The sequence below is a fragment of the Syngnathus leptorhynchus genome, chromosome 6 (genome assembly GCF_054491065.1).
Source record: "Syngnathus leptorhynchus isolate UIUO chromosome 6, UIUO_Slep, whole genome shotgun sequence".
Taxonomy (NCBI): Eukaryota; Metazoa; Chordata; class Actinopteri; order Syngnathiformes; family Syngnathidae; genus Syngnathus; species Syngnathus leptorhynchus.
In genome coordinates this window covers 7,603,302-7,625,101 of record NC_141200.1, presented here as the reverse complement: position 1 = coordinate 7,625,101, position 21,800 = coordinate 7,603,302, and the positions used below count along the sequence as shown (strand labels likewise).

Here is a 21,800-nt window from a genome sequence, read left to right as displayed (position 1 = left end):
GAATAGGAAAGAGCAGATCCGACTCAACATCCAGACACGCAAACAGAAGGACCAACATATGGAGAGTAGTGGGCACTGCAGCCTGAACGCAACAACTGGACCTCTCTTCTCCCTGGTTACGAAGAGCAAGTGAGAAAATAATAGTCAGCGCTGTCCACCAAGCTTGTGGGTGGATGCGGCCAGCAGACTGCAGACTGCTTTTACGGAGCAAGGAGACTGTGAGGAAGCAGCGTGAGCTGTGATGATGATCCATAAATGGAGCGTTACCTTCGAGGAGACTCGTTTTGCTTAGTTCATGCCAAGATTCTTTTTTGTTAATTTGATTCAGAAGGAACAGTTTTTCCACTGATGCTTGGGTTTAGCCTCCCTTGCAGGCTTTCTTTTTAGATGAATGTGCAGCTTGTTCCTAGGAGGATGGAGGACTGCTTGAGGACCAGCTTTTTGGTACTGATGATATTGTATTTGGTTCCAAGCAGAGTTGACACAGCCAACAGCGTTAATCCCAGAATACGGCTTTCACACAAAGGTAAGAAATGTGCAGTGTGTTGTTGCGCGTGATTGTGTTTGTCGCCAAAGTGGCAGATATAAGCAAACAAATATAATACTTGTGTATAACCCAGACTTGTGTTTTGTTTGAACTCCCAATGTTTGACCATTTTGAACAGGAATGAGGAATTCTAAATTTAAATGACATTTTCAGTATTCTATATATTACAATTATGCTTATTACACAAACATACAGAAATATTTTGACTAGCTTTCAAGTACTGTAAACGTCAGAATTTTACCTTCACCTTACGGCGTTCCAAGAACACATAAAAACTTCACGAGGGAAGTGGGGCATTGAAAAGGGTAGGAAATTCCTGTAATAATTCTTGGGCTACATCAAAGTCTACAGACAATGCCTGGTAATTTACGAGCAAGCCAAATGGGGGAGAAAAAAAAGAATCGGATCCTCTCACAAAGTTGAACATTCTGACTTTCCCCATTGCACATGTCCAATTTCTCAAGTATGTTGGCCAACAAAGTGACTCCGTACTTCACTACTGATCAAACAAGTTGTAGTGACAAAAAACCCTTGGCTGCAGTGAGTCACTGGCAAAAAGGCGCCATCCTTGTGTTTCATGAAATGAAACCCGAGGTTGTCATTGTAATGTGTTCCTCATAAAATTTCATCTGCCTACGCCAACACACAGACATTGTGTAGTGTGCCCGTTTTTATCCCGCAAAAAAAAAAGCTAATTATTGTTTGTTTTTGAGATTCCATGATGAGGTATAGCGATGGAGGAGGTACTTAGCAATAGAAAGGTGTGCCTGGATGCTTTGTGATATGCCTTACAAACTGTCTGCTTCATTTGATGGCGGTTATGATGATAAGAGTTGATTCTTTGCAGAGTAAACACTGTCATTTTCTCACACATATCTTTGATCTCTGCAGCAACAGAATGGTAATTCCACATAAGCCTGTTAGTCATGGTTGGATATAGGTGTGGAATTTCAACGGTCAATAACTTATAAACACATAGCACGGTTGGAACTTTAGTAAAAATTTTGGGGTCAGCAGTTACATCTGTGAAGCACCTAGTACGATGTTTATTCATCTGTGCGCCATGATTGGTGTCAGCTTTGATGTAAACGCAGGAGTCGCTTTTAAAAAAAGTGAGGAAGTTTACATTCTATTGACACCTTTTATACAAAGTAGCCTCATTTAGGTAATGTACACAATATTTTTATGCCAATAATTTTATTTTCATTTTCTGATTTGATATTGTTCAAGGCACTGAACTGGAGTGAGGAAGTTCTCAGACAGGCTGTGAAATAGATTTGTAATTGACGTCTTATGTATATGCCATTTAGTGCAAATTTTGGCAAAAAAAAACTGTTGTGTGGAAAATATAAACAATATAATTAATACAAATTGAAAATTATTCTGGTGCAAGACATACAGCAGCTCATATGTTACAGCGTTCCTTTCCTGTGGAAGTTACTTAAAGCAAATTCCCATAGAAGACGAAACGTATCACGAGTATCATCACTACAAATGTAATTAATTAAAAAAATTACACATTTACGTTTTATAAAAATACTTCTAGTTAATACATACACATCAAACAAAAGAAGCATATCAAGTACAACAGAACATCGGTTCCAATGCCGTGTGGAGAAGAGGCGCATCAAAAAATGAATCAGAGTTTTTTTGTTTTTTTTTAATCCCAGTTACTGAACAATATTCAATACCAAATTTATATTATCAATTCTAACAGACAGAAAGTTACATACACATTGCATTACTGCGTTTTATTTTACAGCTTTGGTAGTTTCCTCTTCACGCACTTTTCTCACATCAATAATTTCTAGTGCAAAAAGAAGAGTTGGTGTTCACTTGACAGTTTTTCTTGTGAAAAAAAAAAAAAAGTCTGCTTTCCCAGAACAAACAAGCACACCCCTGATGGTGTCCTTAGAGTGGAGTGCATCCTCTGAGGTGCTGATGATGCTCGCACACAGAGATATCTTGTTGTCAAGTTTGAAAAAATTGGCAGATAGTATCCCTCACATTCCACAAACCAGCTCACTGGATTCACCAAGAGAGATGGAAGACAGCTGTATCCCATCCTGAACCTTCTCTGTGATTCTGAAGAGAATTAAATCTTGCTTCAAGACCTCATCAGCTTGAGCTCTTTAGCTTCACCTGGAAAAAAAGAAAAAAGACAATCAGGGTACTTGCCACCAAGTACTACAGAAACTGTACAGTCTTCATTGGCACCGAATAATTTATTCTACTCTCAACCGTTTGTTAGCTACATCATCTTAACATAAACCGAGACTAACATCCGAACTAAAAATCACATGGGAGTCAAATTAACGCACCACAAGATGCACATATTTGTGTTTTTTATTTATTTTTATTTAACCTTTATTTACAGCATTTGCTCACAACATATTAGTTGCTGTACGTTAACAAAAGGATTTAATTTTGTGTAAATGTGTACCTGTTGAAATGGCCAACATGGCGTCATCTCCGGTGTTCTTGAATGGTTGGGATTTGGAGTTGTAGATGAAATGTTCAGTCCCCGGCTCTCATGGTGACGTATAGCCTACTTATTCTTTAAATTCAGGTCATTGTCGTAATGTATAAGTAAGAACTGTAGAAGAAAGTGCGTTTGATACGGCTTGCCAAAAATGAACATCAAAAAGGAAAACAGGCACACACAAGCCTCTGCGACTAATACAAAACTGATGAACAGTGTCAGTTATAGTTTTTAATAAACCACCCAAATAATGAAGAGCCTGTAGAAAAAAAACTTCAAGTGCTTGACACCCCACCAATCTGCAGTGTCTGTCTTTAGTCTTACATGTTCTGGCAAAGACTTGAGGGATATGCAGCAAATGGATCATACTGAGGAATGAGAAAAGCCTCCAACTAAAGCATAAAGTCCCTGGCCAAAACATTAGCATCTGTAAATTATGAGATTGAATTCAAAAACTGGTTTGATACATTGTAGTCAGATGTACAGTATTGTGTCAGTACTGCGGTCGTTGTGTGGAACTCCACTGCGTCAAACAGACTGAGGTTGGGGTTTTTTTTTCTCCCTTTTTATGGATCCTTTGCTCAATGTTGTGGTCTGTAAGTGGATGCCTACTGTATATTTTCCCCCCGACTTGAAAAGTCCCACTCATGCGCACAGGGACAACTGAATTTTTCACAAGCTGGTGGCTTGGACGCAGTTCAGGGAGAGCGCTGAGATGGATTCAAAAGTTCTTCCTCAGAGTATAGAAAATACTACAATAACATCTGCTATCATAACTGTGAGGAAGTATCCGGCTCTACCTCTGCGAATGACTGTCAAGACTAATGTAGAGCAAATATTTGTACAAGAGAAATGGAGCGATCCACAAGGGAGGTCATCTTTTTGAAACCATCTCTAAAACAGAGGAGGGTGTTTACTAAAGTTCCCACAAACAATGCATTTCTTTCATCCATTCCAAAGAGATTCAATAAATTTAGCCGCCAATGAATAAACAAAAACAACACAGTTCTTTAGGCCTTATGGTGTTGAAACCATTTTTACAACGGAGTGTAATATTCAAGAAAAATTCAATTGTGGCTTTTGTGTATAAAGTGAATTTGCTCAGACGAGAGGGCAAAGTTCTCTTAAGACAATTAGAACCAATTAGACAATTGGAAGAATCAGTATAGTTGCAATTGAATCTATGGCGTAGTGGTCTCCAAACTACGGCCCCCGGGCCAATTGCGGCCTGCGATCCATTTTTAATTGCCCTACAAGAAATGTTATAAGTAGAATAGAATATGACCTGCACTTCAACTTTTGCCTGAGAGTAGACCCTGCGTGCTAAGAATATTTATCAAATGCTGTATGAGCACTGAAACCTTGTAAGTTTAACCTGCTTGGATCAATAGGAATCATCGAGTTTCTTCTGGCTTCTGCATACGAATTCCTGAGGGCAAATCTGCGTATGTGTCTTGGGTGACCTTGCGAGCAAGCAAATAATGGCACGTCTTGATGTTCATATTCACAGTTATCTCCACCCTTTCTTTCTTTCTTTCTTTCTTTCTTTCTTTCTTTCTTTCTTTCTTTCTTTCTTATTTTCTTTCTTTCTTTCTCAGTGTGTTTGATAGAGATTCATTTGAGATAACCACAAAACTGCCGACATTCCAAGTTTCTACTTCAATCATACGGTGTACTAAGCAAACATCTAAGATTCCAAGCTGTATTTAGAGCAGAAGCTGACCCCGATGTTTGATGATGCAGCATCCAACCCTTCTCAAAAGCTTTATCTTATTACACTCCCAGTTTTGTGTAAATTAATCACAGAGAAAAAAAAAATATATTGCTCTAGTTTTGAGCCCTCTGCGTTAGATGGGAAGTTTTCCCTGCAGTACTTTTTTTTTTCTTTTCTTCAAAAACAGTCATAAATTGTGATGTTAATGAAACATTTCACAGGGTGCATGTGTCAGGGATAAGGCCGACAGCAAGTTAGGTGGTCAGGCATGAGCTGCGGTCAATGTAATGCAGCAATTCTATGACCTAATTAGATATATTGCTGAAGGATTGGTACTTTTATTTTACCCAGTGTCTTGGAATACACTAAACTGCAGGGCAGGCGACCAAATGAGCAAAAAGAAGAAAACAAAACATAAAAAAAGTAAACACCCCACCCAAAGGGCCACAGAACATATGGATGTCCAAGCTACCATGGCAACAGCATCTTAGCATGTCCTGCGGCAATACTCACATACTAAAACAGGATTTTTTTTCATACTCCTGCTTACAGAAATGTGCTGGCTTGTCACAAATCATTTGGACAAGGTTTCATACCTCATGCACAGTTTATCTTTCAAGTTAAATATTGCATGCCGTGTCATCAAGCAAAGCAAACAACTATGCTTGGCAACAATAGACCAACATAAGTGATTACTCACATAGTAATTATAGTGTAATAAAGCCTCCCTGCCTCTTTGGGTTGTAATTTCAGACCTTCTACTGCAGACAAAATGGCAAGTCCTATATTTTGTAGCTTTGAAAATGAAACGGTATCTACTTTGCTCCGAGAAGGGGAATACCGGTGTCTAATTCTTCAAATAGAGGATGGGATTTTTTTTTTTTTTTAAGATGAGGTGAAGTGAAAACTCTAATTAACTTGAATGGTACATATTCACCTTGTGGCAAAATGGATGTTTGATGTCGATTGGATAAATCACACTTTCTAGGTCAAAAAGGAAAAGTAATATCTTCTTCCTTGGTTTTCATCTCTCTACCTCATTTTGTCTGTGGACAGTTGGCCTCCCACTGTGTATGCACGTTCATTAATCGGGTGTCAAAGGAGGAGGGGGGGTGCAGCTGGTGAAGCTCCAGTGTTCTGTCTGACCTTATCACCATGAAAAGAAAACAAGAGGACGAGGGTGTGAAGACAACGATTACGTGAGCTTTCACAGACTGCATTTGCGTTCAGGAAAGAGTTGATCACCATTAGATGTATTTCACGTCTCCAATCCGGTTTGTTCTGAGGACTCACAAACCGGTGAAGGCAGTCGCTTGCGGATTGAAATTAGGCCTGTCACGATCATTACTATATTGACTTATCGCTCGATGACCAAAACACGATTCGACGGATGCAATAGTTTTGTCAGACTCGATAAATGGTACAGTCACTCGCTTTTGTTGCCTCCTCGTCGGTCACACTGTCTTCTAGTAGACATTAAGTCAGTGAGCAAACGCCAAACAAATGCAACGTTTATGAATTTTATCTGTCAGTCAACACAAGATGCCACAATGAGTGAAAGTATCTGATCTCCGAGTTTGTGCGACTCAAATCCCTCTACCCCGTCTGCTTTGAGACTTTCAAATGAAGAAGTAGGTTGCTCGCTGGCAAACGCATTGTCGTCTCAATGTTTCCATACACACCCCAGACGAATGCAAATGTTTATTTGGATTGAACGGTTCGGAATCGTCTGAATCTTCTTTCACTGTGTATCAGATGAAAGTGTTCGCCTTAGGGGGGAGAGGGAAGCCCCCCACCCCCCCTATGTATTTTTCATTTGATGTGGGATCTTGGCCAACTGTGGAAAACCCTGCGCCACCTCCTTTTACGCCTGGAGCTAGTGGCAAAGAAACTCCTCGCTGGCTTTGGATGACAGGAAGCAAAGTTTGAGAAGGAAGAGCAGGAAAAGGAGATGCAGAAATCCCCCAAATTGCTTTTTATCAGTTCAAGACGTGGCTACAGCTGCACATAATAACAGGAGAGAAGGAGCAGTATGATTGCGGAGCACACCTGTTGAATTTTACATTGAGAGCGCTCATGGTAATCACAGTAATGGGTTCAACACACCATAATAAAATCCTAAGCATTTTTCATTGACTGCATCCTTTTCTAGCTTTTCCGTAATTGCTTGGGTCCAGTCTCTATGTCCTTCTTCCATTCCATCTTTCTGACCTACTTCCTCACGACACAGTTTCGTGTCTTTCCAGAGTTTCCAGTTTCTTATTTCCTTTTTATCAGGTTTCATTGGACAGGCAGTACCCAAACCCAATTGCATTACTGTCTTCTGACGACTAACGTTCCGATTGTTTGATTCTCAGTTTCGATATCCTGTCTGTTGACCTGGATTGTGCCAGAATCCTTCACGTTTTAAGATTCTGGTGCCTTGTTTCAAAATCCCTTATGATGACGCGCACCTATCCAAAGCGTTCCTGAACTTTGTTTAAATAAATGAACAGGATTTCGAGAATTCACCATGAAATGTTGTTCTTTTCATCCATTTTCTTTCCATAGCGCTTCTGTCGACCTCATTTCCTTCGGGGATTTATTTAGTTTACTGGTTTTGCCACTTCCCTTCTTGTTTTGCTAGTTTTTCAACATATTCTGTTATTCCTGATTCCTGCATGGCTTCCTTCCCTTTCTCCGTGCTGATTTCCTATTTCCTTCCTGTGCGTGTATGTCAGCGGCAATTATCCCCATGCTGTTATCAAACAAGACAAGTGAGAAGTGGACGAGCGAGGGCTTTTGGCGTGCGTGCCATTTAAGGCATCACTTTAAATAGCCATCGATGTCTGTCATCTAAATAAGTGCTAGCAGATTTTGACTGCACACCAAAAAGAAGGAGTTCCTTGTTTTGTGAGCCAGACTGACACTCAAGCGTCAGAATGGAATGCACTCCCTCGGCCAAATTCTGTCTAACCGAGAAGCGACCGCAAGAGGTGCAATCCTGCGTGTGTGCCGATTCGATAATTACAGGGAGCACGAATGAATACTTGCCACATCACCTCAATGGCAAGCACCGAGCAATTCCGGACCCCAGAGCTACTCAAACAAATACTTCTTGTTTTTACAACATTTAAACCTTAATCGCAACAAAGGACTCCTTGCCTTCACCTACTCCTCTGTGGATACATTACCCTATTTCAAACAAATTGGGAGGAGCGGGGTGGTTGCTATGGTTGGAATATGAAAATGGGATAAATGACCTCTGTATCTATGTCCATGATCAAGTTTCACTAAAATATACAAACGATAGGAAAGAAAATCCAGCAATTAGCCCTTGCAACCTCAGCAGGTAGCAAGACTTCAGAACAAGGTTCTCCATTGTTGTGGTCCACATAAGTGAGACATTTAGTCAAAGTGCATCACCTTAAGTAGAGCGTTCTTGGTGCTTGCTATTTGAAAGTCATCTTGTTCAAACTTACATAGGATTATTGTTCTTTGTCAGAAGAGGAATTCAATGCATTAGGAATATCCGGCAGGTGAGTGAGGCAGCTATGGTCAAAGCTAAATATGTCAGTAGAGTTGGTGTTCAAGGAGTGCCTTATGTTTTACTGACTTGCAAAGTTTTTGGTTTCTGTTTTGATACGGTATAATATAGAGGCATCAACTAAGTTTATTAGGGATGGGATGGATAAATATCAATATGGTGAGTTCATATCATCATTTTTTATGATACACCGGCAACAAATAATGTCAAAGAGCATAAAGAATGACTGCACTAAAGTACTGGATTTAGGTTTTTTTTTACTCTTTTAACTGACTTTAAATCTTGAGGCAACATAATGCTGCAAGGCATGTTTTGACACCTCGTACAGTTTATGTATCCAAGAGGATTAATGATTTGCTCAAGCTATTTTCCACACTTTGTATTGCACTTAATGCTTGCTATATTTTTTAGCAACATGTCGTGATATCACACGATGAGTTTCTCCTCTGAAGTAATTTTTCACATTGACCTCAACACTTTTTTGGGTGTAACCCTGCTTAACATACACTCACACGCCAGAACGGAAGTGATAAAAAAAAAAAAACATTTATTGAGACCTGGTGCATGGCCAGTGCCCAAATTAAATTGTGATTTATTCAAAATTCAACACACACCCGGTCACCCATGTCCCCCTTCACAAGGAACACCTGGGGCAGGCTTTATGGGAACAATGAAAGCTTTTTTTTTTCTCTCCTTTTAGAAACCCAGGGCTGTTGGGACTCGGAGGAAGCATATTGAATTCAGCCTTACCTCTTTTTCAATTGCTTCACCTTCAAAGCTTGAAGTGCTTTTGCTTATTTGCACCCTATGCTCATGCCGCACATGGAGAGCATGTTTAGCGGAACGGCCTGTCAGGCTTAATCAGATCATCAGACCCCCGTTTTGCATGCATTCTCTTTTGGGCATATTGAACACATGAGCAACTCTCTATTGAAAAGCACGCACATTACAAAATCAGTGAATAAGAATGCACCCCTTTTTAGTCCAAATTTGGTAAACCAAACTTGAGACAAATTACATTGAAATAGAGTTCTAGTTGTGGAGAAACTCAGAACAACTCAAATACCATGCTGTGTAGTTTGCTTGCATTGTTGGTGTATGACTGGCCGAGTGATGCATGATGTTACACAGTTGAGAACAAAAGGAAGGTTTACCACATGAGAAGAAGTGATGAGATTAAAAGATAGCCCTCTGCTATATCTCTTGACTATTCTTTTGGGAAGTTGGATTTCAAACACATGGCACATATGTGCGGATGTGACTCAAACAAAACTTTCATATCAGCATTTATAGTGAATATTTCATTGATGTGATGAGTGTGTGTTTTTAACAGATACAGACATGCATAACTGTAAAGAAATATAGATTATGTTTGAGACATATATTTATGGGGCATTTTACACATTACATATGTTATGAAATCCATCAGTAAGGATGTAAGTTAAGCAAATTACACTTACCAGGTCTTATTTAATGTAGTCTTTAGGGGGGGGACACCAAAGGCAAATTCACACCTACAACCACGAAAAAAATATGTTTCAGCGCCGATCTGACTCGTTTATGGCTTACAACATTGCAAATATTTACTGTTATTTTGGCTTTCCTGCTGCGTTAGTGATAAACTAAGGCAACGCGTGCAAGTCTTGCATACAAACTCGGGTTACTTCTGCACGATGCATCAGGCAATACAGCTATTATCGATCGTAGTCACAATAAACGCAACACGTTTTTTTTTTATAGAGCAATTTGCAGCAGAAGCAACAATATTAAAAATGAAAGTAAAGCATTTACTCACCAAAACTACCGGAGTGTAATATAAAAGAACAAAATCCATCCTCCTTTATTTCCCCTGAGTTCATAGCGGTTGCGGGGTTAGAGTTAACATTCCAGCAGGTCGGGTTTGCCAAGTTTGTATTCCTCTCGGAAAATCATCCATTTGTCGGTAGGAGGATCTTGTGAGATTAAGGAGTCAGCCTTAAAAATCAATTGCGATTTCATACCAGTTTAAGGTCGGTGCGCCTACTTGACAGGTAATGTCATTTAGAATTGAGTGTCCAATCAATGGTTTTAAATCGCTGACGTCATCCTACGTCAATTTACTGACCTGTCCAGGTCGTGCAGACTCAAAATTTGATTGTTGAAATAAACAAATAAATCTGTCGGATAACTCAGGCATGTGATTGGATTTTCAGATTACTTTTTTTTATTAGAAGCAAATAGGCCCTGGCTTAAAATCTTAAGGGTGCACACTGTAAATTGACTTGCAAATATTATATGTAAATATTCACATCAATGTTTTCAATTCATAATTTACTGTGAGAATAAATAACACAGGTTAAATGGTGAACTTTTCTTATAATGTTTTGACCGGCAATGCAAATATCAATAGATCCCACATTCTGCACATTTTGCTAGTATTGATGGCAACATTTTGACTTGAACTGGTCCTAACTTGGATGCAAGCAGAATTGGTTCAGCTCAGTATATATGTGAGTGTGAATGGTGCTCTTCCGCTAAAGCCATCAGTCCAGTATTTATCTCTTCTGGCACACTAGCCTTCGCCATCATTCATTGTTAGAGTAATGCAGGGTCAGACATTTAAAGTTTTTGGTTGGTGGCCCTAAAGTGATACTTAAATGAATAAAAATATTCGACAAGTTATGACATCTCTATTTCTAAAAGGTCAACCACAGTCTTCATTAATTGTAAGGCTTTAAATTTTAAATCACACTTATTCCAACAGACTGTAAGTATTGCAGTCAATGAACACGGACAGAACAAGGCCACTAAGGCTTAAACTTAATAAACCAAGTCAAACATGGTAACCTCTGCACTGTTTGAAATACAATACAAACCGCCGCCGCCGTATTGTCATAATCATTTTTGTTAATCTTCAATGTCTCATGTTGATGTTATGGCAACAGAACTTTGGCAGCTGAACAGGACTTGGGTGTTCCAGGGCAATGGAGTGCCTCTTCAGCCCCAGGCCATGCTGCTGGACGAAGGCCATGAGAGGCTTTATGTCGGGGCCAAGAATGCTCTTTTCTCCCTCAGCCTGGACCAGGTTAACACGCACCACAGAGAGGTATCCTGGTCCAAGACTAATGAACTCTTAAACCCATTACCGGCTCGTGTGATCTTCTCCGATGTGCATGTTTAGACATAAATGGAGCTGTAGACAGCCATGTAATTTGAGTTATATTTTCAACAATCCCAGTAATTCTACTGTTATTTTATTCCCTCTACTCTATTCCAGATCCAGTGGGCCAGTACTGAACCCCAAATAGAAGAATGCTTGATGAAGGGCCGGGAAAAAGTATGTCAACCGTACATTACAGTACAGTTTTCGTAAATCACTTCACACTGAGTAGGTTGTGTGGTGCTCTTCAGCAGCACAATGACCTTTGTCTCACCTGCCCTAGTGACATTATTGATAATGCAGTAAACGTCTGGCATTTTTCCACCACACATTTCCCCCCTGATGCCTTGTCATCACTCTAGTGATTTATTCATCCTCATTCTTCCACCAGCTGGAATGTGCAAACTACATCAAGGTTTTGCAGCAGTACAACCAGACCCACCTCTTGGTCTGTGGGACAGCATCATTCAACCCCATATGCGCCTTGGTACACGTGGGAAACACAGGGAAGGTGAGTCATTGGAGTATTGGGCTCCTCATTCTCCACTGAGAGTAGCTGCAGTTGCATTTTCTTAGTGTGCTTTATCTACAGCTTCCATATCTAGATTTTGCATGATTATACTCCACACTCCCCAGTCTCTGTTTTGCTGCAGTGGTCTATTTTTGTCATCAACTCAGTCTCTTCTTCAATGAGACAAATTTAATTTTTGTATCTGTTTGATCAAGCCAACACTGTGTGGCAGATTCATTAACCAGTATAGCATAATTACATGAAGTCCTTCCGAAGAGATCATAAATGTAGTAAATATGAAATGAAATTTGGAAATTTGCCTCCATTTGCCATGAAAAATGCAGACTAGAGCTGCAAGATCGCACAAATTGGAAGAAAGAACCGGTTCATCTGGTCAGCTCAACACGTCAGGACAGCCCCCTTGCAAGACTCCTAATGATTGAAGAATGCGGACATTTGACACACCACGGGGATGAATGTTATTAACAACCTTCAGCAAGTCAATCAAATGAGGCTTCAAAATCGTGAAAAATCAAGCCAATTTCTCAACTCAAACACTGTCGGCATGTCTACTGAATATGTTGAAGCTACATCTTGCTCAAGTGTCAATCAAACACCGCAACTCCGACCTGGAAAATTTATGTTTCTGTCGACCATACTTTTAATTATATGGTTGAGCCATGAAGAAAAAAAAATCTGCTTAAAGTGGAACATATTCCATTGCGTCAGCACAAGGCTTTCCCATGCTACAACAACAAGGCGTTTGAAAACAGCCAAGTCAAGTCAAGTCAGGTTTATTTGTATAGCCCTAAATCACAAGCAGTCTCAAAGGGCTTCACATAGACAATCAATTGACAATTATTCTCAAAGCATCCCCTGATCTTGGGCTCCCAAAAGGGCAAGGAAAAACTCAAAAAACCCTACCAGGGAAAAAATGAGAAACCTTGAGAAGGGACCACAGATGGAAGGATCCCCCTTTCAGGATCACCAGGCTGCAATGGATGCAAAGAGGGCACATAAAATACATAATATGGAAATCAAAAAGTGGATGTCCAGGCCAAAGCGAAGAGCTGTCGGAGGTGCCTTCAATTGTCCTGGCAGTGTCCTCTAGGAGGGTATTCCGCTGCAGTTCCCTCATGCTGAATTGGTCCACGAGAATCTAGATAGCCGTCGTCAGCCCCGCCAGTCTGAAGCCCTTGTCCACATGCTGGCTGTTATGTGAGACTTTATTAATGAGAAAACATTTCCCCCTCGTTCTCTCTCTTCCGACTATCTTTATAATGTGCGCACACTCACAACCATCAAGGCACTGTCGAGCTGCCACACCAGCTCGCGGACAATCTGATGTGACTTGTTTAGCTGCAATTGTGCTGATGTGAAAGCTACTTAAGTATGTTCATCGTGGGGAAGCTGCGACTCAGGCTTCTTGGGGAATCCCTTTCCCTCCAAATTTCTAATAAACACAAATGATAAATGGATTAAAGGTGTGAGTTGCTTGTTTGTGTGGTGATTGGTGACCCTGAAGCTGGCCTTTGTTACAGTCATCGGAGGGGCCGTATTCACAGCACAGCAGGCCTCCAGGACCTTCCACATAAATCAATGACAGTTCTGTACCACCCGTGTCGGTCGTAAAAAGGCAGGGATCAATGGTTGTATGCGTGTGTGTATGTGTGTGTGTGTGCCACCTGGTTGTTAGAGCTCCGAGATCAGTCATGCATGAGCGTTTAACTCATATATACCTGTAAGAACAACAGGCCTTTTATTTTGGCTCATCCATCACTTCCCCCTCCCTCCCTCCCTCCCTCCCTCCCCCTCTCTCATCCATCATTTTCGACCCATAGTTCACACATCTTGCTTTGTTTGGATGCTTGTCTTTTTGATGCATAATAATGCTCATGCTGATTTGTGCTGACAGGACAGCCTGTTTAATCTGCAAGAGGAGAGCATTACGAGCGGTAAAGGACGATGTCCGTTTAACCACAATAGTCCCTGCACCTCTACACTCTCAGGTAAATAAGAACAAGAGGTAAAAACGCCCTACCAGAAAGCTTTAAAAATTCAGTCTATTGTTTTTAAGCGTCTCAATGCTGCCATCTTGTGGTTTTGGTTACATCATGTATTCATGCCAACCTGTGCCGGTGCTTATTTGTTTCAGGTGGAGAATTGTATGTCGGACTCTACACGGACTACTGGGAGAACGATGCTGCCGTGTGTCGACTCAACAACCGCACTTACACACGCACTGAGAGGGATGACAGGCAGCAGCTCAATGGTCAGTTGAATTCCATCCATCCATCCATCCATCCATCCATCCATCCATCCATCCATCCATCCATCCATCCATCCATCCATCCATCCATCCATCCATCCATCCATCCATCCACACCTTCAAGGTGGCAACTGAGGCTGACTTACTGTCACTTCAGTAGAAACTTTCACATTTGTCTCTCTGCAGAACCGAGATTTGTCGGCTCAGCGGTTATTCCTGATAACGACGACAAAGATGATGACAAAGTTTACTTCTTCTTCACTGAACGTGAGGTGGGTGCAGAGGGTGTCAACAAGGCGGTCTACACTCGCCTCGGTCGAGTCTGTGCGGTAAGGCTTTGATATATTGTTAGTGCTTTTTCTGCACAAAATCCATCATGAAGCCAAAAGTGCTGAGAGCGCATTCAGCCATCATTTAGTGTCCTATTGCGTCTCAGAATGATCAAGGAGGACAGAGGATGCTAGTGAACAGATGGAGCTCTTTTCTGAAAACTCGACTCATTTGCTCTGTGGCTGGACCCGATGGCATTGATACTCACTTTGATTTACTCGGTGAGGACATGTGGTTTACCTCTTTCATCCTGTATCTACAGTATTTCCAAAATAAATTATGCATTTTTTTTCTTTAGAGGACGTCTATGTGTTGAAGAACAAAGATGGAAAAAACCCAGAAATCTTTGGCCTTTTTAGCACAACAAGGTGAGGAAGACAACATTTGTGTTTCATGGCATGAAGGCAAACTGATCACTTAAAGTCTTCTTTTTCAGTGCGGTGTTTAAAGGCTATGCAGTGTGTGTCTATCACATGGACGACATCCGAGCAGCGTTTAATGGCCCCTTTGCCTTCAGAGAGAGACCTGAGCATCACTGGACACCTTCTGAGGATAGAGTGCCCTACCCACGGCCTGGATCTGTACGTCCTGTTTCTTAATTGATTTTTTCAGACAATGAAACGTAGATCTGTGTCACCTGGGCAGTTGTGGAAGGACACATGATAGCCGCGTATTTGCTGACCTAATGAAAGCATGTGCAGATTGAACAATAGGTGTCACAAGATTGACCCTTGAGGGACCCCACAATTTATACACGTTTTATTTGAGACTCACTAACCAATTGCAGATAGGACTTGAACCAAGGAATCAAACCAACTTAGAGAAATTTAGTTTTCCACCCATTGTTCTAATCGCTGCAATAAGATGACCCGCAGTGAATGAAGTGCTACATTCACAACGGAAAATGCAATACATGCTAATCCTAGAATCATGTGCATTTTGAAATTTGCATTTACTTTTTTAGCTTGGACAAATAAACACCCTCTTAACTCCGGTGCTTGTCACCATGGTAACAAAAGCCACTCTCACAGGGCTGCACACTCAAAACAATTTGATTTTAGAAAGATTAAAAAACAAGAGAGTGAATAGCACGCTACAATTCTTGATCCTTGGGGTATTTTTGGTGAAAGCAAATCAGAGATGCATCCTAAGAACTGTTACATATGTATTGTGGTGACAAAAATGCTAATATGTCCCAGAGGCCTGTTGACTTGATTCTAAAAGAGCCACAATTATGCATTGACTTTTTATCTTTGACTGATAACAACACAGTGAGCATGTAAAACACCATCCTGAATGTTAGCCACCTCTTACCAGGGGGAAATTGCAGACAGACCACACCTTACCAGCTTTTTGTCATCGATACATCAAAACCGTGCCAATGCAATTACTTACCTTCTCTACTTCCACCGCTTTAAATCTGTCATCTTGTTGGTAGTGTGCCAGCAAAGTCAACGGGGGCGGCTTTTCAAGCTCCAAGGAGTTCCCAGATGAGGTTTTGCGCTTTGTGCGCGCTCACCCCATGATGTATCGTCCAGTTCTTCCACAACATCGCAGGCCGGTTTTCCTGCAAACAGAGCCGAGCCCGAGAAAGTTGACACAGATTGCGGTGGACAGAGTTCAAGCCCAGGATGGACACTACCATGTTCTCTACATTGGGACAGGTACAGCTTGTTCTTTATGGCAACACACATTGTTTACTAGCTCTACAATAATGTTTTGTATAATGAGATGTGACACAGTACCCAACAAAAGGATGACATGTTATGAGTGGTATGTGATACAATAAAATTTTGTAAATATTAAACAACATGTACAGTATGGTTTTATACATTGGTATGGTACCGTACAATATGGTATGATATGAAACAATTCAGTATGAAACGGTACTATGGACGGTTTGATTTGTCAAAACAGAACCTAAACAATCCACTTTTGTCTCTTTCCTTTAGATGACGCGCTGGTGCTCAAAGTGATCACAATCTACAACAAAGACGCTGACACAATGGAAGAAGTGCTGCTGGAGGAGCTGCAAGTGTTTGAGGTGTGAACGTGGCAACAATAATGCTTCTTTTTTTTTTAGTTTTCAGAATTTTAGGCAATTGAATTCAATTACAAGAAAAGAAACATTCACACTGCCATTCACAACTACAATCACTGAATAGGAAATTAACTGTATATACTCAACTACCAATAACCATAATAAAATGAATTTAGTTAATGGCCCTGAAAATATAAAAGCATATTTGTCTTTAATGCATCGTATGCATATCCCCATGCTACTATTGTGTTGACACAGACATGTTTTTTTTTCCCTCCCAGGTTCCAGCTCCAATAAAAGAGCTTATTATATCAGCAAAACGGGTAAGACGGAATATCTATGTGCACTTTGTGCAAGCATAATACATCCTATGTTCCCTTTTTATATTGGCTGGATTCAAATGGAGCATTCCTGCATTTCTGCCTTTTAACCACAAGATGATAATGTTGCATCACTTTGCATGGCTGTGCTCTGTCATCAAACCTGGGAGTAGAATTGTTGATCATATTGAACTTCCTGATGATGGTTTTGGGGGTTCACAGCAACAGTTGTACGTGGGCTCGGACGTGGGCGTGGCCCAGGTTAAATTGCACCAGTGCGCCCTCTACGGCTCTGAATGCGCCGACTGTTGTCTAGCTCGAGACCCCTACTGCGCTTGGGATGGTTTCGCCTGCTCCAGCTACTACCCAACTGGAGTCTACACCAAAAGGTAAGCACAGGGCCGAGGTGCAAAAGTACATACATGCTTTCATAAAAATATAAAAAAACAAAAAAACACCTTTGCTTAAATGTATGTATAAAGTACATACTCCATTCTTGTACTATATTACTACTCGTGGCCTTTTTTTGTTGTCCACCAATGCTTCTATCGCACATACAAAAATCCCCCTCCATCTATTTTATTTTATGCTGCTCATTTTCAGCAGACGATTCAGGCGACAGGATATTCGCCACGGCAACGCCGTCCAGCTATGCAATGGCCTGCAAATTGATGGTGAGTGGAAAAGAACAGGCTCCAGTTGCTTTGTATGTCAAAGAAATGCTCTAAAAATATGAACAATGCTTAAATGAGATCCTAATGTGTCCATCCAGATGAGCAATGGCATAAATCCGAGGAAAAGACGGTGTTTGGTGTGGAGGGTAACAGCACGTTGCTCAGCTGCGTCCCTCGATCACTTCATGCCAAGGTGCTTTGGTTCCTACAAAATGGAGACGACAAAAAACAGGTCCGTTTCGGACACCATGAGGCGCAGAGAATTGTAGGAATTGAATGTATCGATGTTTCATTAAGTTTCTGTGTTAAACGTTTTTTTAATCCATAAATTTAAGAAGTCCCATTGATTTATACTGGCAGGTTCACGAGGACGAGCGCGTGATCTGGACCTCGCACGGGCTTCTCCTTCTGAGCGTCACCAGCTCTGATGCGGGCGTGTACGTGTGCCAGACGGTTGAACACGGCTACGTGCACACGTTGCTGCGCGTCACTCTGCACGTGCTCAGCGGGAAAGCGTTGGCGTCCGCCATCAGGCCTGACGACAAAAGCGGAGCCCCCTGCCAGTCGCACATCAACCCCGTGGCGAGCCCCAGTTTCAGACCCAGGACTCTAGTCCCTGCTTCCCTGCCGGGCCCACACTCCAGGCAGTGGTACAAAGAGTTCCTCCAGCTGATTGATTACAGGGACGCCCAGAGAGTGGAAGAGTATTGTGAGAAGGTGTGGTGCCCAGATAAGAAACGCAAAAAGAACAAAAAGAAGTTTATCCCCCCAAGTGGTGTGAAGAAAGGTAAAGCCAGGGCGGCTGAGGGTAGTCATCGAGCCCCCAGGCACACTCTTGACACCTGAGAAGCACAATCACACTCACTCACATCTGTTCTTTAGAGAATTTAGTACCAAAAAAATAAAAAACACATTGTAAATAATACAAATGATCACACCTTGGATTGTTTGAAAGTTCATCACAAGCACACACAGACAATTTCACATTCACAACCTATGCATATTTTAGAGTCGTCAGTGAACCAAACGCGCATGATTTTGGGAGTGTGGGAGAAAAATAGAGTTCCTGGAGAACAAGCCACAATTCGAATTTTAGTCTGTTTCAATGTTGTCCAGAGTAGTTGCATCCAATTTATCAAGCCATCAGTTTTCTTTAGTGTTTGTTTGTATTAAGGTAGCGGATGAGCGAGAGACTTTGGGACAAGAGGTGGAACACACCCTTGATTGGTCGCCTGCCAATCGCAGGGTACAGTTGGACAAATTCACACTTCCATTCAGTTTTAACTTAACCTTAACACGCACGTGTTTGGAAAGAAAAAATGGAATATCCCAGGCAAGCAAACGCCTCATTGAAAGATCTGAGAATCAAACCCGGAAGCTTTTGATTGTGAGGCGAATGTGATAACCGCATTATTTACCATGCTGCCAATTTCAGATAAACTGTTTTGGCATTAGAGCATTTAATCACATAATTACATCATATTTGCGGAACATAACATATCCAGTTCCCGTGTTTCATACTCTTCCTACTAAATTCCAATGCGAGATGTTAACATTTTGACATTTACTGTCGTTTGGTTTTCAGACTGACTTTGAAAAGACAAAGTGATCATCTGTCAGAGACGGGTTGTGTGTGGGTCAGCCGTGTGAAAAACGAGGGCCTCCCCTCTCAGAGGCAAGGGGGCGCCGGGCAATTAGGTGACAGGGACATTGATCCGCGGAGACAAGACACACTGTAAATACAAGATCCTGTGGACTGACCCCGCCGTCAATCCCAATGCACTCTGCCGTCTCTTTACAACTGTGCGTACTAGTGCTCTGAACGCACTGCATGTGTATCTCACTGTATCTGTCATGACAGAAATAAAACAGCTCTGGTAAAAATTAAGAGACCAAAATAATATCAAAGTTGAATGTTTTGGCAACAATTCCTTAAGGTATTGGATGTTTGGTGGAAACACAACCCTGTGATCACTCCAAAAACTAGAATGGAGCATTCAGGTGGCAGCAATTTGGGGGCTGATTTGGAAAATTGGTGCGTAGATTTTAACATTGACTGTACATATCTAGAGCAAAATCTGACAGATAATTTTGAAGTGGTCTCAGTTTTTTTTCCAGAGTTGTGTGTGTTATAAGTAAATCCCTTCTAATATTGTTGTTATTAATATTACTACGGTGATGTATGATGATAATTTATTCTGTTTCTGGGTTATGTAGTTTTTAGACAAACATAAACTGGAAAATGTAATGCTGTTGTTCTATTTGTTTGTGTTATGAACGTTTCATTGTACAGTTAAATGAAACAAAACCACTATACTGTACCAGAAACTTGTTTTTTTTTGTATTCTAATCAAGATCTAAAGGACAATAAAAGAAACATTAAGCACTTGAAGGCGCTAAATAAATGTTAAGTGTCATATTAGTGAACAACAGATTGAAATTTGAAGAGATGGGGGGGTGGGAAATGTTTTCGTCTTTTGGGTGGTGCAACAATGAATAGAGAAGCACAGAATCAACACAAATAAAAACCTTTTGGCCCTAACCTAGATTCATAACATGACAATATATATAAGAATTTTAGCATATAGCAAGTGAACATAGTTTTATGTCACTATTTTACCTCTTTAATTGTTTATTTTGGTGGGGGGGAAACACAAAATCTGTTTCACCCCAAGGTACACACATACACACACACTCACACACACCAGTTTTTCCTAATCCCTTGAAGCTAAACATATCCAAATTAGTGCATAAATATATTTTATGATCTGATTTCAGTAGTTAAATTCAAATCTTGGAGAAGTCGTAGCCCCAATTTTTTAAACTACGCATCTCAGTCAAAATGATGGGTTTCACTCTTCCCTCCCCCGTACTTACCCTCAAAGAAATTACTTTGAGAAGAAGAAGTTTTAAATCTGTTTTATTTTTGGAGAAAAATCTCATTTGGGAACAACAAACATGACAAATCTGCCGCACCACAGTTGATGACTTCCTTCCTTGGAGCAAAATGCACGACCCAGAAATATTTTATTATGTGACTGCAGGTCATTGCAGTCATCAGAGCTTATTTTCCTTTTAATGGTTCAGCGTGATAGCTGTTGAAGGACATGCTACTGATTTTGTTATTGCACACACACACACACACACACACACACACACACACACACACACACCATCATCATCATCATCGGCGGTCACTCGAGACGAGTATGACAGTCTTCTTCTCAGGGTTGTCTACTTGTGGGTAGACACACACACACACACACACACACACACACACACACACACACACACACACACACACACACACACACATTTACAGAGCGGTTTTCACACTCATTCAAATTCAGCCGTGGTCCACCTGAGCCAGCGGGGTACTAAAGGCATCTGAGGATGGAATTCATGCTGCTGATAGATTCCATGTGGCTGCCATAGCAACAAGCTCTGAAACAGCTCAACATACGTCCCCATCAAAGCACTCTTTCTCCCTCTCTCTGTCAAGTCCAGCATAGTTAGCTGAGGCCTTTTCTACAATAGCTACATACATACAGCAGAACCAAAGCGGGCAAGGACCAAATTAACTTCTTCAACTGTAATTTGGTCAACGCACTTAAAAACACTCAATCAAGCAAGTATGCATTGCTTATAGTGTTATAGTTATTTTTAAAAATTACGATTGAGGGTAGATGGACTCCAAAAAGCCACTCCAAAGTGGTCAACTTTACAACATCCAAAAGCGGAGCTCTTCTTGGAGTTCTTTTTCAATGTACTTTGTGGGCGCAGATCTCCAAGATGGACTCTAGCGAGTTCTTGCGGCATGGAGACCACACGCCTTTCCTGTGCTGAACTTAATTGGGTGATAAACAAGTTCACGAAGTTGCCCCCCCCCCCAAAAAAGGCACAATATCGTGCTTAAATGTGTGCATATGCAATTAACTTAAAAATTCTTCAAGAAACTGTAAGAAAATATTTTTCCCATGACCTGTGAGCAAGGACTTAATGCATGCTCATTATTCAAATAAAAATTAGCCGGCGGGCTGGCTCCAAATTCTAACTCAATCTGTTTAACAAAATGAGAATGTTCCTTGATATTGAGTTAAAGAAGAAAATGTCAATTCAAGAACCGATGCCAAAAAAGCCCTGTTGCATATTCTTTGCAATCAATGTGATGTTTAATTTAACTAGGACAGTAATTAATACACCAAATATATATATGTATAAATTAGCAATCTTTCGAGTAAAAGAAG

At 40.9% G+C, this 21,800-nt stretch overlaps 1 protein-coding gene and 1 long non-coding RNA gene across 2 annotated transcripts; one reads left to right on the top strand and one right to left on the bottom strand.

Moving 5' to 3' along the window:
• Positions 1-387: 387 nt before the first annotated feature.
• sema3e (sema domain, immunoglobulin domain (Ig), short basic domain, secreted, (semaphorin) 3E) lies at positions 388-19,913 on the top strand. Its single transcript, XM_085914933.1, has 17 exons — positions 388-526; positions 11,194-11,354; positions 11,526-11,585; positions 11,800-11,919; positions 13,835-13,928; positions 14,075-14,191; positions 14,375-14,517; positions 14,625-14,739; positions 14,817-14,886; positions 14,955-15,099; positions 15,957-16,182; positions 16,471-16,562; positions 16,841-16,882; positions 17,102-17,268; positions 17,483-17,553; positions 17,652-17,785; positions 17,914-19,913. The coding sequence occupies exons 1-17, from the start codon at positions 388-390 to the stop codon at positions 18,397-18,399; spliced, it is 2,382 nt and encodes a 793-aa protein (XP_085771059.1). The 3' UTR covers positions 18,400-19,913.
• LOC147055721 (uncharacterized) lies at positions 1,844-10,266 on the bottom strand. Its single transcript, XR_015066471.1, has 4 exons — positions 10,065-10,266; positions 9,730-9,783; positions 2,991-3,143; positions 1,844-2,689 (listed from the first exon to the last, which is right to left on the bottom strand). It is a non-coding gene; the product is annotated as an uncharacterized LOC147055721 (long non-coding RNA).
• Positions 19,914-21,800: the final 1,887 nt, after the last annotated feature.

Coding starts and splice junctions, on each gene's coding strand:
- sema3e (XM_085914933.1), top strand. CDS start 388: ATGAATGTGCAGCTTGTTCCTAGGAGGATGGAGGACTGCTTGAGGACC. Junction 14,518..14,624: donor GCCTCGGTCGAGTCTGTGCG/GTAAGGCTTTGA, acceptor ATTGCGTCTCAG/AATGATCAAGGAGGACAGAG. Junction 16,183..16,470: donor TGTTCTCTACATTGGGACAG/GTACAGCTTGTT, acceptor TCTTTCCTTTAG/ATGACGCGCTGGTGCTCAAA.